At 37.4% G+C, this 17,024-nt stretch overlaps 1 protein-coding gene across 1 annotated transcript; it reads left to right on the forward strand.

Moving 5' to 3' along the window:
* The first annotated feature begins 2,563 nt into the window (after nucleotides 1-2,563).
* On the forward strand, nucleotides 2,564-15,381 carry LOC101638792 (C-type lectin domain family 6 member A-like). The gene is made up of 6 exons (XM_045295994.1): nucleotides 2,564-2,597; nucleotides 3,124-3,216; nucleotides 5,349-5,450; nucleotides 8,851-9,002; nucleotides 13,582-13,697; nucleotides 15,237-15,381. Exons 1-6 carry the CDS (start codon nucleotides 2,564-2,566, stop codon nucleotides 15,379-15,381), a joined length of 642 nt encoding a protein of 213 aa, XP_045151929.1.
* Nucleotides 15,382-17,024: the final 1,643 nt, after the last annotated feature.

Here is a 17,024-nt window from a genome sequence, read left to right on the forward strand (position 1 = left end):
GAGACAAGAATGGATTTTACATAATGATCAAAGGATCAATACATCAAGCACACATAGCAATAAAAACAGATATGCACCCAATGAAAAACCTTCGAAATACATCACCAAGTCCTCAAAGAGATGAAAAGAGAAATCACTAGCTCAACAATAATAGTAGGAGACTTCAACACACCACTCTCCAGGAAAGACAGATTAATAGGAAGGAAACTCAATAAAGAAACTAAGGGCTGAACAACACAATTCTGCATCTTGACTCTAGATATTTAGAGTTCTCCAACCATCAGCAAAAAAATACGTGTTCTTCTCCAATGCACATGGCACATATTCTAAAGTAGACCACATGCTAGGTCATAAAGCAAGCTTTAACAAATTCAAACACAGAGAGATCATTCAACCCATCTTCTCAGACCACAGCGTCATAAAATTGGAAATCAACAATAGAAAGAATAAAAACATAAAGACAAACACTTGAAGACCCAACAACACACCACTCAACAAAAAGAGTGGATATTCCCCCAAATAAGAGATGAAATTCCGAGATTCCTAGAAACAATGAGAATGATAACAACATGCCAAAACCTATGGGACACAGCAAAAGCAGTGATCAGAGGTCACTTTATAGCAATTAAGGCACACATATGAAATAGAAGAAGATCATTTCCATTTTTAAAAGCTAATAAAATGGTTTATTCTTGGCACAAATGAAAGTCTCAAGTTTATAAGAAAGGTTAGTCAAGCAACATGTCCTCAGAGTCTGCGATAATATGACACTGAAATGGAGAAATTAAGCAACATATGACTTTTAACAGAATGGAACTTTTCAAGATGAGACAGGGAAAAAATGACCACTGATGCTGGTTTCATCACTTAACATGTACACAACCACTCCCTCAACCCAACTGTCCTACAGTCCCTCCTAGGAGGAAGTTCCCCCTTATCCTGTCATCCCTGTAATTCCACACTGCAAGCTGAATGTATGCTTTAAATACACCCCATGGCTTGTGCCCCATGTTGCGTTTACCTCCTCTTCTGCCTCCTCCCCTTCCCAGTCCTGGAAGTTCTCACACTCTGCAGGAAGAGGGCTGAGGCAGGGCATCCTGGTCACTGGGATCTGCTGGGATGGCTGGTGCCCCAGGAACAGCAGCCCTCCTCTGGAGTAATCCTGAGCATTTGGGGACACATTGAAACCTCAAGAACTTCTGTCTTCTCCTTCTCCAGCTGTCGGGGAACCTGAGAGCCAATCACTGCAGAAGATATTTACCACACAAAAATTAATCATTTGACTACATCTGTGAAAACTCATTTTCAAACTTTACAACAAGCAGAGGTCATACAAAATTTGCCTCTTAATTGCCAATCACATTCCACAAGGGTATAAAATACAATTACTTTATTGATTTTCTTATAACCCGATACTGCCAGCCAGCTTTACTTCTACTCATGTGCCATTAAAAACAAAAGGGTATTTCCTTGGCACTTTCAGGTGGTGCATTTATACAAGGAACTAAAAGTTAGAACTTAAAATGCTCCCTTATTAATTACGTAAACTGGTAATTAAAAATTATTTTATTGGGGGGCTTTTACAGCTCTTAAAACATTTCATACATCAATTGTAACAAGCATATTTGTATATATGTTGCCATCATCATTTTCCAGACATTTACTTTCTATCTGAGCCCTGGTATCAGTTCATCTTTTTATACCTTCCTCCCCACCTGCCTCATGTAAACTGGTACTTTTTTGAAAAAGTGTAAATGATAATGTGGTTCCTTTGTTCATAGCATTGAAATTTACACGTAGTCTTGAGGTTACCATTGTGAGTAGTTCAAAGTGTGGCACATGTAGTTTCCTCTAGAAAGGTATGTATCTAACACCTCTACTAAACAAACAAAATGTGCATAACAAATGCATAGCATCAATGCATGAGAGAAAGCATGTTTCAAATACAAGGCAGCCCCTCAGACTATCATATTATTTAGGTTTGTATGATCATTTATGGCATTATTATTATTATAGATTAATTACACATAACATAGTTTTATGCATTTTAGCCTTGGAGATGAGAAAAGTAATTGCTATTTGAAAAAATTAATTCCAGGCAGCTTTTTGCTTTGCATCAGGAGAAAGTGTACCTCCAAAAGTGTAGTATCTGCCAAGTCTGGAATAATTGGTTAGGGAGCACTTGATTTAATTAAGCCTACAAATGGATTTCTTCTAGGATATATAAAGTACTTCACTTTGTAGAGCAGAGTGTATAGGAATCAGAAATTTTAGGTTGGGAAATGAACAAGTTATTGCATAGTCTTTTCATAGTTCCCAGGAATAACTTTTAGCATGTTTCTCAATAGCCTGTTCTGGCTCTCCCTATGTCTTAAATCACTGGAAACTTTCGTCTAAACCCCAACTTCTTCTTTTGAGGTATATTTTGAGTCTCTTTGCCTTACCACAGTGTGTATCAGTTTGTCTTTGAGTTTGTCCCTCTTTGAATTAAGCTATAGCTCTGTAACAGCCCCAGGGGAGTGAGAATAAAGAGGCTCCAGAACTTTGAACACAGGGAACCCTCATGACGATGCAAGAAGGGAAATCTCAAGATAGAGGTAAGAATCCCTTTTTCACCTTTCCAGAGAGGAAGGTAGAAATGTTTGATGAGATGGAAATAGCCTGGGGAGAAGATGTAGACCATAGATGGAATAAAGGAATTGAGATTGGGCCATGTAGTAGAACCAGGAAATACTGATCAAATAAAAAGTCTTGGAGCCTGGAGCTCTTAAAATAATCAGAAACAAAGTATTGATATAGCGGTGGAGAAGTGGGAGACAACACTGATGGTTTGAAGAAGACAGAATTAATGGATGAATGAAATACTTAGAACAAAGAGTAAGAAAATGGAAATTGCAGTTGTCTGAGGATGCCTTTTGCCCCAGATTGTCTTTGACTTCAGCACTCCTCTGCAGTCATTTATTCTGCAGGAGCTTCTTGGTCCTCTTCTTGCTTTAACGGGGATTGTTTTGTTTAAAATCATTATCATAGATGATGTATCTGCCTTGTTCATTGCTCTAAGGTTCGTGGGGACTCTGGCTTCTTAGCCCACTAATGACGGCATTTGTTTTGCTTATCGGGCAGCTAAAGGAGCTTGGTCATCCCAGATGAGATGCTGGTCTGTTGCTGCAATTTCCATCACACTTCTCAGTATCTGCTTCGTTGTGAGCTGTGTGGGTAAGTTCTTCATGGAGGTGTCCCTTCTCTTGGCCTTTTCTCCACTGCAGTCTGTGAAGTTCCCATGAAGACGTGGGTTCTATTACTCCATGTCAGCTCTGACTGGCAGCGCTATGTTTTTCTTATTTTCTTCCACTACTTTGGCATTTACCTTTCCCTTTTGATGTTTGACTCTGTTCTAAGTCAACTTTACCTAGTTTTTGTGGCATGTTCCCATTTACAGTCATGATATCACATATGTATGTGTGTTAATGGATGATATCCTCAAGACACCATCTTTCAGTGCTGGGTTCAATAAAATATGTTTTCTGGTCACTATCACTACAATACTATGGATCAGAATCTTTGCTACCCAGATGGGAGTCTTTCTCAATATGAATGAAAATAGTATTCAAATAAAATAATGGATGTAGGAGGAAATAAAATATTTCTCCCTTCTTATATTTGTCCCTAACGAAGTATTTCAAGTTCATTTTGTGAGAAGTCTCAATGATCTTTTTACTCTGCAATCTATAATTTGGTTTTCTATTCACTAATAAAGTGATTAAAAATACTTATTTGATATTCTAGGAATGATTATTATGTCAAATTAATCGTGTCAGCAGTTCCCTAGGAGATGTGAATAAGTGTGAATCTTTAGTAAAGCACAAATAATTTTCGCCAGTATGAAAATCTGTTGTATTTTAATGGTCATGTACAAATGATGGGAGTGTTTAAGAATATTTAACCAAATGAAGCAGATATTCAGGAACCTGAGGCATAACTGAAAAGAAGGTAGAAAATTTTATTAGTATTGAATTTCCAAAGTAGAAGGACATGAAAGTAGCAAATAATCAAATCAGGATCTGAATGAAACAGGTGGTTGTGCTCAGTGTAGACACTCTGAATACAGAAGATAATTTTCATTATGATATCAAAAAGCCCACTGCCATCAAGTCAGTTCTGACTCATAGCAATATAAGACAGAGCAGAACTGGCCCTTTGGGATCCTGAGATTGCAAGTCTTTATAGAAGCCGAAAACCTCATCTTCTGAGGAGTGGCCGGTGGAGTCTAACTGCTGACCTTGTGGTTAACAGCCCAATACATAACTTCTTGCCACCAAGGCTCCTTACATGAGACATTTAAAATGCCCCGGAATATTTAAAGTCCCTTTAGTTGTCATTCATCCAATATGTGTATCCGTAGTCTACAGTCAGATATCTTTAGAAAATACAGAGTAATTTATAAGTTTGCTTCACAGGATTATTTTTATCTATTAATTTTAAAATAGCATTTTATTTGGGGCTCTTGCAGCTCTTATCACAATCCATACATGCATCCATTTTGTCAAGCACATTTGTACATTTGTTGCCATGATCATTTTCAAAACTTTTTCTTTCTACTTGAGCCCTTGGTATCAGCTCATTTCCCCCCTCCCTCATGATCCATTGATAATTTATAATTGATTGTTTTTTTCATGTCTTACATTGACCACTGTCTCCCTTCACCCACTTTTCTGTTGTCCGTCCCCTTGGGTGGAGGGGGTTTTGGTGTTTATATGTCGATCACTGTGATCGGTCCCCCCCCTGCCCCTTCCCCTCTTGGCGTCACTACTCTCATTATTGGTCCTGAGGTGTTTATCTGTCCTGGATTCCCACTTCACAGAATTACTGAAACAAAGAAATAGCAGACAGACAGTGAGTCAACAAACATATATTGATGAGAGTCACTGTTCTAGGTTTTTGTGATTTGCTGATATGGAAAATTGTCTTTTCCCTAGAGTGTTGTTGTTGATAATTGCTAGTGCGTGAATAGATGCATAATGACTAGATGGACAGAGGAGGTGCATTTTGTCTGTGAATCAAAGTAGGATCTCTCACATGGAAGGCAAAAATTCCACCACTGAACTACCAATGAAGTCAGAATGTAGAGTTTATGTCCTGGTGGGAAAAGAGGCCAAAACAAATGTGCAGACATATAAACAAACAAATGCGATTTATGAATACAAGCTAGCCTGCATGCAACCACGGTATTCAGTGGACATGCCTAAAGAGAGTGATGGCGATTGGAGGTGAGTTTGGGACAGAATACTGAACATAAGGCTGGATTGTTAAAAGAATGAATATTAATTCTTCTTCTTCTTCCTTCACAGTGACTTATAATTTTACATATGGGAAAAATGACCAAAAGCTGTCTGCACTATATACCTATCATTCAAGTCTTACCTGCTCCAGTGAAGGGACAAGGGTGACAGGTAAAATTTTGCAATGGTTAAGTAGCCTTTCTTTTTTTCCCCAGAGAGAGGTAGGAGATTGGATTTGAGATTTGCTTATTCTATGATTGTTTGATTTCAAGAAAACCTTTGGATCTCTTAAAAATCGCTCCAAACCAGGCAGTAGATTCTCCCCAATCAACTCCTCCACAGACTTCTTGATAACAGGAAGTAGCACCATCATACAGCATTTGCCCAAGCCTACTCTGGACATTATCCAGAACAATTGTCTTTTTCACATTATGGTCACCCTCTATGAAGCGTATAAGGTCTATTTCTTATGCCCCATCTCCATTCCTAGTACTAACTTTATTATTGATCTTTGGGACATTGTTCAAGATAAAGCTATGCCCACGACAAAATGCTGCTCTGGGAACTTCATATGCAGGGCGTTGAATTGAAGTTCATTGGTCTGCTTCACACCTCGCCTAGTAAAAAAGTGAAAAGAAAGAAAAGCCAGTGAGAGACACAGTGCATTCTGCAGTGGATCTTATGGCTCTAATAGTTCCAAAAAAGGAAATGTGATCGAACATATTACATTTTAAGAACCTAAATCATGTGCTTCTCTAACTCTATGGGATGAGCCCTGTGGCATATAGGTTATGGGCAATGTGAGGTCAGCAGTTCGAAACCACTAGCTGCTCCCTGAGAGAAAGGTGGGTTTCTGCTCTGGTAGTTACAGCTTCAGAAACACATAGAGGCAGCTCCACCCTGTCCCATAGGGTCGCCATGAGTCCACAGCGACTCGATGGCAGTGCGTTTGGTTTGGCGTTTGGTCTGTTCCTCTGGAGAAACCTGCCACAAGGGAGGAGACAGAAGAAAGGTCTTCATTTCTATTAGAATTTTCCTTTCTTTCTTTCTTTTTTTTTTTTTTAAATATTTGTCATGAATGACGTTCATGGAGAGTAGGGGAAGGATAGTTCTCTCTATACTGACTTAGATGGCTTTGTTTGTCTTTAAAAATGTTTCTTTCCTATTTATAAAATAACTTTGAGTGTTTGGGTCAACACATGGTGAGGTGCTCCCTTTAGGAAGGAAAGCATAATTTTGTCCTGATAGCTGTCTCTGAACTTTTGGGAGACATTCCTGCAATACCAATGGGCTTTAGAAAATGAACCTTACTGTAAGCATAGCTGAGCTCTTGAGTCTTGTCCTTCAGAAAGTTTTAAAATAGGGCACAGATAACTTAACTCTAAATCCCAATGGCATGATAAATGGAAAATTAACTCCTTAAAATAGCCAACCTAAAAGTTGCTGTTAGGTGCCATCAGTGGGGTCAGACTCCTAACAACCTATGAACAACAGAAGGAAACGCCGTCCGGTCCTGGCCATTCTAATTGTTCGTGTGCTCGAGCCCATTGCTACAGCACCGACATCAAGCCGTCTCACTGAGGGCCTTTCTCTGGTTCGTTGTGTCTGAATTTTATCAACACGACGTCCTTCTTCAGGAACCGGACTCTTCTGAAAACATGTCAGAAGTACGTAAGATGAACCTAAAAGTAGTCAACCTAAATAGATTCAATTCAGAATGATGTCCAACCAGGCTGTTCAATACAAGTAATTCAAATTACCAAGAAGCTTATGTGATAAAATAAAACAATATTTTCTATAATGCCATGTCAGCAAATAAAAGTGCCAAAAATTTAACGATGTCCTTTCAAATTCCTACAATAAAAGGAGAACAGTCCAGAGACAAGATTTCCATGTTGATAAAAATATAAATGTAATTGAAATCTGCAAGTCTAGCTTCTCTAATTCTTTTCCTGTTTAGACTCAGTTGGAGTACTTAGAAATTTACAATTATGGATAAAGTAACAGTTCCTTCCAGCTACCTGTATCAGGGATCTTCAAATTGTTTTGCTTGTCAAATCCCAAAATAGATTTTAAAATCCATATATCCCTCTACACAAATAAAGTGATGTCTAAATGTTTATCATGTTATAAAAGCAAAGGTGTTAATTTCTGAAGTATTGTAAATATCGACATTCTAAAACCAAAAGCTATTGTATCTCTTTTAAATTGATCCACTGGTACCTAAATAAAATTGTATTACCCAAAACGGTTCATTAGAAAAACAACAGAAAACACGTAGTTATTACGTACTATTTAACAACCAGGTGCTTCAGATCATTCTTTTCCACTGTGGACTCATATTTACCTTAGTTTCCTCTTCCTATAAGGTTTGTATATAATTATTCATGTCATCTTTTTATTTCCTGTGCACCACTAGGATTCAGGTATGGCAAAATTACTGGAATGACTAGTCGTCAAAATTATTTTTAGCCTCAGTTATTCAAAACATAAATATATTATAAAATTTGGTAAATTATTACTAGTAAAACTCTATTGGAAATCCCTTGCTTAATAGGATGACTGATTGTTTTAGAAAATTTAGTGAAAGGTGTCCACTATTGAATATTACTATTTTGAGAAAGAGATAGGTTTAGCAACAATTATCTTCCTATTTTCCAATTTATAGATATAAATTAAGAACTTTTAAATGTAAATAAGTAACTTGGAATAAAAATTGCTTCATTAGAATATCACCCACTTTTTGGACTTTTTCAACCTTGTTTGTCAAAAAGCATATTGTAATGTATTTTTTTGTGTGAGGATTTGAGTAGCTATGCTTCAATGTTGTTGGAAGCAAAGAATAGAAACAGGATCATTTTCAAATACATTATTTCTTAGTCAGTCATCATTTGCTTTTTCAACTTCGGGAATTATACTCCAAACAATCTTATAATATGGATAATTAAATTCTTATCAATTGTACATTACATTTACATTTAGAAAGTACTTTGTTTCACCCCTTATTCTGAGAAAAGATTATGAATATAAGATATTATTAATGTCATCATGTCCTTTAGATTAAAGGTTTAAAATTTTTTGTTGTAGTAAAAATATATATAACAAAACATTTACTATTTCAGCCAATACTGAGGACTTAATGTAAAAAAAAAAAAGTTTATTGAAGAATAATCCTGATAGGTAAATCTAAAGAGAGAGTAACTGGATTAATGATTTCTTGAGGTACTGTGAGGGAGGTTGGGGAAAATGAGGAGCTAATAACGTGTACAAGAAAGAAAAATGTTCCAAAATGAATTGTGGTAATGATTGTGCAATTCTTCTTGATATTATTGAGTTATTGAATTGTATGATAAGTGGACTCTGTGTCGATTAAACTGGGTAAACTACTAATTAGTGAAACCTGAAAAAAAGTCTATGTCTTGAAATTATACAATTCAGGGAACGGTGCACAGCCACATTAAGAAATCCATGTCTAGGAAACAAATCCAAATCCTTTGATTCTTATGTGTACAGATCATATTTTCTTCTTCTTTCCCTCATCTTACATTCACACTCTCTTTCCAATACACAGAGAAAGTCTGGGGATGTTGCCCAAGTACTTGGAAACCATTTGAGTCCAGCTGCTACTTCATTTCTACGGAAAAGGAAAATTGGGCTAAGAATGAGCAGAACTCTGTTGGGATGGGAGGTCATTTGGTGGTGATCAACACAGAAGCGGAGCAGGTATTTTAAACAGGGAAATAAGTTTCAGGAGAACGTACCGATGTATTAATCAACACATTAGCTGAGGAGAACCTTGCACTCCTCCACATATTGGTGTGAAATCAGAGAACCTCAGGGCCCCATACCGGGAATGCTGCTTCCGTGTCCAGGGTGGTCATTGTTAGGTGTCATCGGGTTAGTTTGGACTCACAGTGACCCTATGTACAGCATAACAAAACACTTCCTGGCCATGTTATGTTTGAGCCCACTGTTGTAGCTACAGTGTCAATTCATCTTGGTGAGTGCCTTCCTCTTTTTCACTGCCCATCTACTTTAGTAAGCATGCTATCCTACAGGGACTGGTATCTCCTGACAACGTGTGCAAAGCATGTGAAACGAAGTCTTGCCATCCTTGCCTCGAAGGAGCATTCTGGCTGTACTTCCTCCAAGACAGATTGTTCTTTTGACCGTGCATGGCACTTAATATGCTTTGCCAGCACCATAATTCAAATGCATGGATTCTTCTCAGTCCTACTAATGAAATGTCCAACTTTTACATGCACCTGAAGTAATTGAAATTGCTGCTGTTTGGGTCAGGCCCATCTCAGTCCTAAAAGTAACATCCTTCCTTTTTGATACTTTTAAAGAGGCCTTGTGCAGCTGATTTACTTAAGGCAATGTATTGCTTGACTGCTGCTTCCATGTGCGTTTATTGTGGATCCAAACGTTAGCATGATGTTACCTGTTGGTCCAGTTGTGAGGATTTTGGTCTTATTTAAAATGAGTTGTGATCCATACAAAGGGGTAATCATTGATTTTCATCAGCAAGTGCTTCACGTTCTTCTCACTTTCAGCAAGCAAGGTTGTGTCGTTGCATTTTGCTGGATGTTAATAAGCCTTCCTCTAATGCTGAGCTGTGTTGTTATCATTCGCATGGTCCAGATTCTGGGATGATTTGCTCAGCTTACATATTGAACAGGTATGGCGAGAGTGCACAACCCCGACACGCACCTCTCCTGATTTTAAACCATGAAGTATTCCCTTGTTCCTATCCATGTGCAAGTTCCAAATGAACACAAGGAAGTGTTCCAGAATTCCCATTCTTCTTAAGGCTATCCATAGTTTGCATGAACCACACAGTCGAATGCCTGGACATAGCCAATACAACACAAGTAAATATCTTTCTGGGACTATGTGCTTTCAGCCAAAATCCATCTGACATCAACAATGCTATCCCTTCTTACATATCCTCTTCTGAATCTAGCCGGAACAGCTGGCAGCGAGCTCACTGTCAATGTACTGCGGCAACCTTTGTTGTATGATCTTCAGCAAAAATATCATTCACGTCTGATATTAATAATGTTGTTTGATAATTTTTTGCATTTTGTTGAATCACCTTTTTTAAGAATGGGTACAAATATGGACCTCTTCCAGTTAGTTGGCCAAGTAGTGGTCTTCCAAATTCCCTGGCATAAAAATGTAAATGCTTCCAGTGCTTCATCAGCTTGTTGAAACAATTTAATGGGTATTCCACCAATTCTTGGAGCCTTGTTTGTGGCTAATGTTGTCAGTACAGCTTAGATTTCTCTCTTCAGGGACATTGGTTCTTGCTCATAAGCTACTTTCTGAAATGGTGGTATGTGCGCTTGGTACAGTGACTGCGTATTCTTCACATCTTTTTTTGATTCTACCTGCATCATTCAATATGTTGTCCATAGAATCAGTACTGCAACTATAGGCTTGATTATTTTCTTGAATCCTTTCAGCCTCAGAAAACCATTTGGTTTTCTACCTCCAGGTCTTTGCACATGTCATTATAATATTTGCTTTGTCTTCTTGAATTGCCATTTGAAATTTTCTGCTCAGCTCTTTGACTTCATTGTTTCCTCAGTTTGCTTTAGCTTCTATAATTAAGAGCATGTTTCAGAGTCTCTTTTGACATTCACTGATTTAAATTTTAATTTAATTATTTAAAAAATCATTTTATTGTGGTTTTGTACAGCTCTTATCACAATTCATCCATCCATCCATTGTGTCCATTACATTTGGACATATGTTGCCATTTCCAAACCTTTCCTTTCCACCTGAGGTGCTGGTATCAGCCCATCACCCCACCCCCCACCTCCTGCATGAATTCTTGATAATTTATAAATTATTGAAGAGCAATGCAACACAATCATTCTTGATTGTATCATTCCCAGCATAGTAAATTATATAATTTTCTGATTCATAATGGCTAATACCAGTGCATTTCAGGTCTCTAACACCGAGGTGTCCATCTTAATGCATTCCATTTTATTTCAGGTTTAATGGCTCAAAAATTCATTGCATTTTATTTTAATAAAATTTTTTATAAGACAATAATGTGGAAATATCAAAGAATTAGCTTAGTGGACAAATGGATTATTCATTAATGATTTTTTAACCTCTATTGATTTATTAGCAAATTCTTGCCTTATTACTTCTTTTTTTTGAATACTTAAAAAATCATTTTATTGGAGGCTCTTATAACAATCCATGTATCTGTTGTGTCAAGCACATGTGTACATATGTTGCCATCATCCTTTTCATAACATTTTCTTTCTACTTGAGTCCTTGGTATCAGCTCATTTTTTTCCTCCCTCCCCCCTCTCCCTCTCATGAACTCTTGATAAATTATAAATTCTCATTATTTTCATATCTTACACCATCTGCTGTCTCCCTTCACCCATGTTTCTGGTGTTTGTCACCCTGGGTGGGGGTGGGGGTCATACGTCCTTCATTGCCATCCGTTCAACCTTTCTCTCCCCACCTTCCCCCACTCTCATGATACTGGTACTACCATTATTGTTTTTGAGGGGTTTATCTGTCTTAGATTCTGTGTGTCAAAAGCTCTTATCTGTACCAGTGTACATGCTCTGGTCTAACCAGATTTTTAAGGTAGAACTGGGGTCATGATAGTGGGGGTGGGGGTGGAGAAAGCACATTAAAGAACTAGAGGAATGTTTTATGTTTCATCAGTGCTATACTGCACACTGGCTGGTTCCTCCCTTCCTTGCGACCCTTCTGTAAAGGGATGTCCAATTATCTACAGATGGACGTGGTCTCCACTCTGATTCCCCTCGTTTGCATCAATATGATTATTTTGGGTCTTCTGATACCTGATCCTGTACCCACCTCATGATCATGCAGGATGGTGTGCTTCTACCATGTGGGCTTTGTTGCTTTCCTGATAGAAGGCTGCTTGTTTAACTTCAACCCATTAAGAATCCAGATGCTTTATTTTTCAATAACCGGACACCATCAGCTTTCTTCACCATATTTGCTTATGCGCCCATTTTGTTTTCAGTGACTGTGTTGGGTAGGTGAGCATTACAGAATGCCAGGTTATTGGAACAAAGTGTTCTTGCATTGAGGGAGTATTTGAGTAGAGGCCCAATGTCCATCTGCTAACTTGATTTTTAACATATAAATATATGTACATAGACCTTTAAGCATAAGTACACATTCATTTTATATTAATATATTTACATTTATACATGCCTATATTTATATCTCTATAAATGTCTTTTGTTCCCTAGTTCTTTCCTGTAGTTCCTTTCACTTTCCTCCTGTCTCACTATCATGTTCAACCTTCTTTCAGCACTCAATACTTCCTCTCAGCTGCATTTCTCTTGTTCAAACCCCACCAAGCATTCTATGCCCTCCTCACCATCGATTTTAGATCTCTTGTTGTTCCCTTGTCTCTGGGTTTGTTGGCTCCCAGCTCCCTTTCCTCTACCTCCTCCTCTCCCATGTCCCCCTGTAACTGTTGGTTCCATTGTTTTCTCCTTGGGATTGTGAACAATTATCTTATATAGATAGGCATGAAAAAAAAAAGCCTATAAATAATTCTGGGTCTGACTGTTGACCCTTATGAATGTTTTCAGATTGGGTCTGATGAGAAGCCAAGCTCTGCCCCCTGAGTCATAAGTCTATTTTTAGATTCATTGGGGACTTTATTGCTTTGCTCCCCTTGCTACTCTTTTGGCTCCCTTCGTGTTTCATCCCAGTGCGTGGTGTCACACTGGGCACAATTCCCACACTGTGTCTTTAATGCTGTTCCCCGTAGCGCTGTGGGTCACTGAGAGGATGTCGTGTCTCTTGGTGGTGCATTTAATTTTTGTGACTCATGGTGGTACATTTAACTTTTACATGAAATTTACTACATGTAAATTTCTGAAGCAGGAGTAGTTAAGGTGAGTATAGGAGAGACAATTTGTTTTTGAGAATTCAGGTGCAATTTCACCGAAAATTAATCAGAAATAAAAATGATATACACCTGAATTTATGAAGGCAATTACTTAATGCACACAGATGGACTTATGTACATTTATAAAAGAATTCTGTCTCTTGGTAAATACAAGCAAGAAATTTAGTCTGAGGGGGGAATTCATGAGTTAGGACAACCTTCCTCCTTGCAATCATGCTGGTGTTTTTGATTTGTACTTTTGGGCAATATGTTATCATGTAATTGCTTCCTGACATCTTGCATTTTATTTTCTTCTTCAATTTATAAAATATGTTACTTTGTTCCATCTAGAAATTCTAAAGTGTTTGACTCCTCTTTTTCTTCATGCAGAATTTCATTATCCATCATCTGAATGAATCACTTCCTTATTTTCTGGGACTATCAGATCCACAGGGGAAGAATAAATGGCAGTGGATTGATCAGACACCTTACAAGGAAAATGTTAGGTGAGTTCAATCCTAGGTTAATTATAGAGTCTTAGTTACATAGAACATCTGGAGGAATTTTGTTAAAAGTTACAAGTAATTATAACAATAATTACAGTCATCATAGGATCTAATATCTATTAAGCACTTCCTATGGTGATGCACTGGACGTGCTATTATAGTTTGGACATGTTACCAGGAAAGACCAGTCTCTGGAGATGGACATCATGCTTGGTAAAATGGAAGGGCAGAGAAAAAGAGGAAGGCCCTCAAAGAGTTGAATTGACACTTCTGAGGATGGTGCATGACGGAGCAGTGTTTCGTTCTGTTGAATATATGATTGCTGTGAGTTGGAACCAACTCGATGGCACCTAACAACCACCAAGGCGATGCACTGTTTGAGACGCACCTCATAAAACCATCTCTTTTCAGAATCTATCTTACAGATGAAAGCTTAGGTATCTTGACCAAGAGAAATGAATGACTAAGATGAGAAACGGGATTCAACCCCATATTATTATGATTCCAAAGCCGATGCTTTTAACCACTGCTGTTTGCTGCCTCTAAACTCAGTTAAAATCTACTCTCATTAATGAGTTGAAATATGTACTTCAGAGCTATTTTCAATTCTAGTAGGATAATCATATATTCATACTATTTTTTCTGTAGATCTACAAGTAACAGATTTTAATTATACATTCCCATTTGATTCTCATAGAACCTAGTAAGTTATTTGGGAATCTTATTATGATTTGTACGGACTTTGGTAGAACTGCTGGTAACCAGGTTAATTTTTGACCAATGCATTTCATGTCAAGTCACCACTAGTCGGTAAATGAAGATTTGCTGTTGCTATGATGTTGAACAGATATCACAGACAAAGATGGACTAGTGATCTATTTATGAAAATCAGCCAGTGAAAAACCTATTGATCACAACATTTTGATCCAAAACTGATCATGGGGATAACACTGGACCAAGTAAGAGTTAGGCATGGGTCACCATATGTCGTAGGCAAACTCAAAGTCAGCTAACAACAACATTATGATTCCTGTTTTAGAGATGAGGAATCTAATACCTGGAAGTATTAATATGAATGAGAAGCAAACCTAGGCGTTTAACTGAAAAAAATAACGTTCCATCCCAGCCCCACCTCATACCACACATTATCTTCCTTAGAAGCAGGTGCTGCTTTAGATATAGGTTTAGTCACTCTGACACCCATTTTAGGCAACTTTATGAGGATAGAGGCAAATGAAAGAAGGCAACCTCTTCGTTATGTGCCCACTAGACAGAAATTGTTCAATATTCCAGACCAGGAAAAAAGATCTCTGTAGAGGAGGGAGAGTCCCAAGATTACAGTAGCTCATAAATATTTTGCCATGTAAATGTTAGAGGAGCGAGTGTAAAAGAATGTGTCTACACTTGATATTTGGAGGAGAGCAAACATTGGTAAGTTTTCCCTTGAACTCCATTCTTGTTCAACTGTAACCCTATGTAGTTTCTACTTGCTTCATTATGAATTTAGTGGACAAAGTTTCTACCTCTTGTTTCCTTTAGATTCTGGCACGATCGTGAACCCAATTTCTCTGGAGAGCAATGTGTTTCAATTGTTTTCTGGACACCAGGAAAATGGGGCTGGAATGATGTTTTCTGTGATTTAAAGATGAACTCAATATGCGAGATGAAGAAGATTTATATATAATTGGAACTTTATTGATGGGCATTTGAAAATGGATACTTATCATAAAATGACAAATTTTTCCTGATTAATTTATGACTATTCCTGTGTCATAGATATTAATGGAAATCCAGTTGCTTCTCTTCCTTTAACCATCCCTCTTCTGGGTTCATCTTTTCCACTAATGAAAGAAGGAGATCTTCCTATTGTTCTTCATTATTTTCTTTCCTTTCTCTAACTTCATTCTACCAACATTCTTCATGCTAGAGACCATACTATTCTGTTACTTAAAAGACTTGCAATAAAGTCTATTTTGAAAATTATGATCTTTCTCCCTCGAAATATAATAATCATCCAAGATGGTGACAAGGGCTGCAGTCATCTGAAGGCATGACAAGTTGACAGATTTATTGTCTAGATAGCTCACTTACATGTTGACAAGCATGGCTCACAAGATGAGTTACCTATGTGTTGTTACTGACTATTGATAGCTACATAAAACTCTCCATAGACCTACTTGCATATTCTTACAAAATGGCAGTTCACGTCCACCAGAGCAAGCAAGGCAAAAGCAGCAATGCCCTTTACCATTTAGTTTAAGAAATTAAACACCATAGCATCCACCATATTCCATTGGTCACATGGATCCAACCCGTGAGACAACCCAAACTCAATAATGCAGAAGATAAGAATCACAGGGGATCATTTTGGAGACTGATCACTTAAAAAAAAAAAAAAAGACACAAAAACCTACCAAGAAGGAAAATAATGAAAAATCACCTCCACTAAAATGGTGAACTCTTGTTCATTGGCATACTATAACAAATTAAATAAGAAGAATTGGCAATGGCAGGGGAGGTGCGAGAGGGAGGGGAATGGGGAATTAATAACAATGGGTACAAGAAAGAAGGAAATGTTCTAATGTTGATCGTAGTGATGATTGTACAATTCTTTTTAATATGTTTGAACTACTGAATTGTATGAGCTAATTTACATGACAATAAAATCATTAAAGAAAGTATTGGTAGAAGAAATTTTAAATACCTAGAGCACATGATAGTAATATCAAGACTATATAAGTAACTGTCACAAACCAATTGTAAAACACAAAAGTGGGCAAAATATTTCAATAAGCACTTTACAGAAATGAAAATGCATACATTTAACATGTATTTTGATAGTGATGCTGAAATGAACTTATAATTTAATACCTACAAGTCAAAACCATATTATACCATTTTATATCAAGTTAGTGTCAAAAATTAAGAAACCATATAATGCCAAGTGTGGGAGACATGCACAAAATAGGCTCTTTTATACATTTTTTGCTTCAGATTAAAGTGGTACAACTTCTTTGGAAAATAATTTAATTTTCATTATAAAGTTGAACATTCATATATACTATGATATATTTGTTTTAGTCTGATTCCCATCAGGAAACACATGGAATGGCTAAACTAAGATATTTCAAGAAGAATGTCATAAAGAAATTGTGTTAGCCTGGGTTTTCTAGAGAAACCAAATCGGTGAAGCTCACATATGAATAAGAAAGAAATTTATATCAAGAAAGCGGTCCACACAGCCAGAGTGGGCAAGCCCAGTCCAACTCAAGTGTGTGACTCTGATGCTATGTTGGAGACCCTTCCCAACACATGCAGTTGTCTCTG

This window comes from Echinops telfairi, unplaced genomic scaffold, assembly GCF_000313985.2.
Source record: "Echinops telfairi isolate 266 unplaced genomic scaffold, ASM31398v2 ScPeMD7_7356;HRSCAF=8355, whole genome shotgun sequence".
Classification (NCBI taxonomy): domain Eukaryota; kingdom Metazoa; phylum Chordata; class Mammalia; order Afrosoricida; family Tenrecidae; genus Echinops; species Echinops telfairi.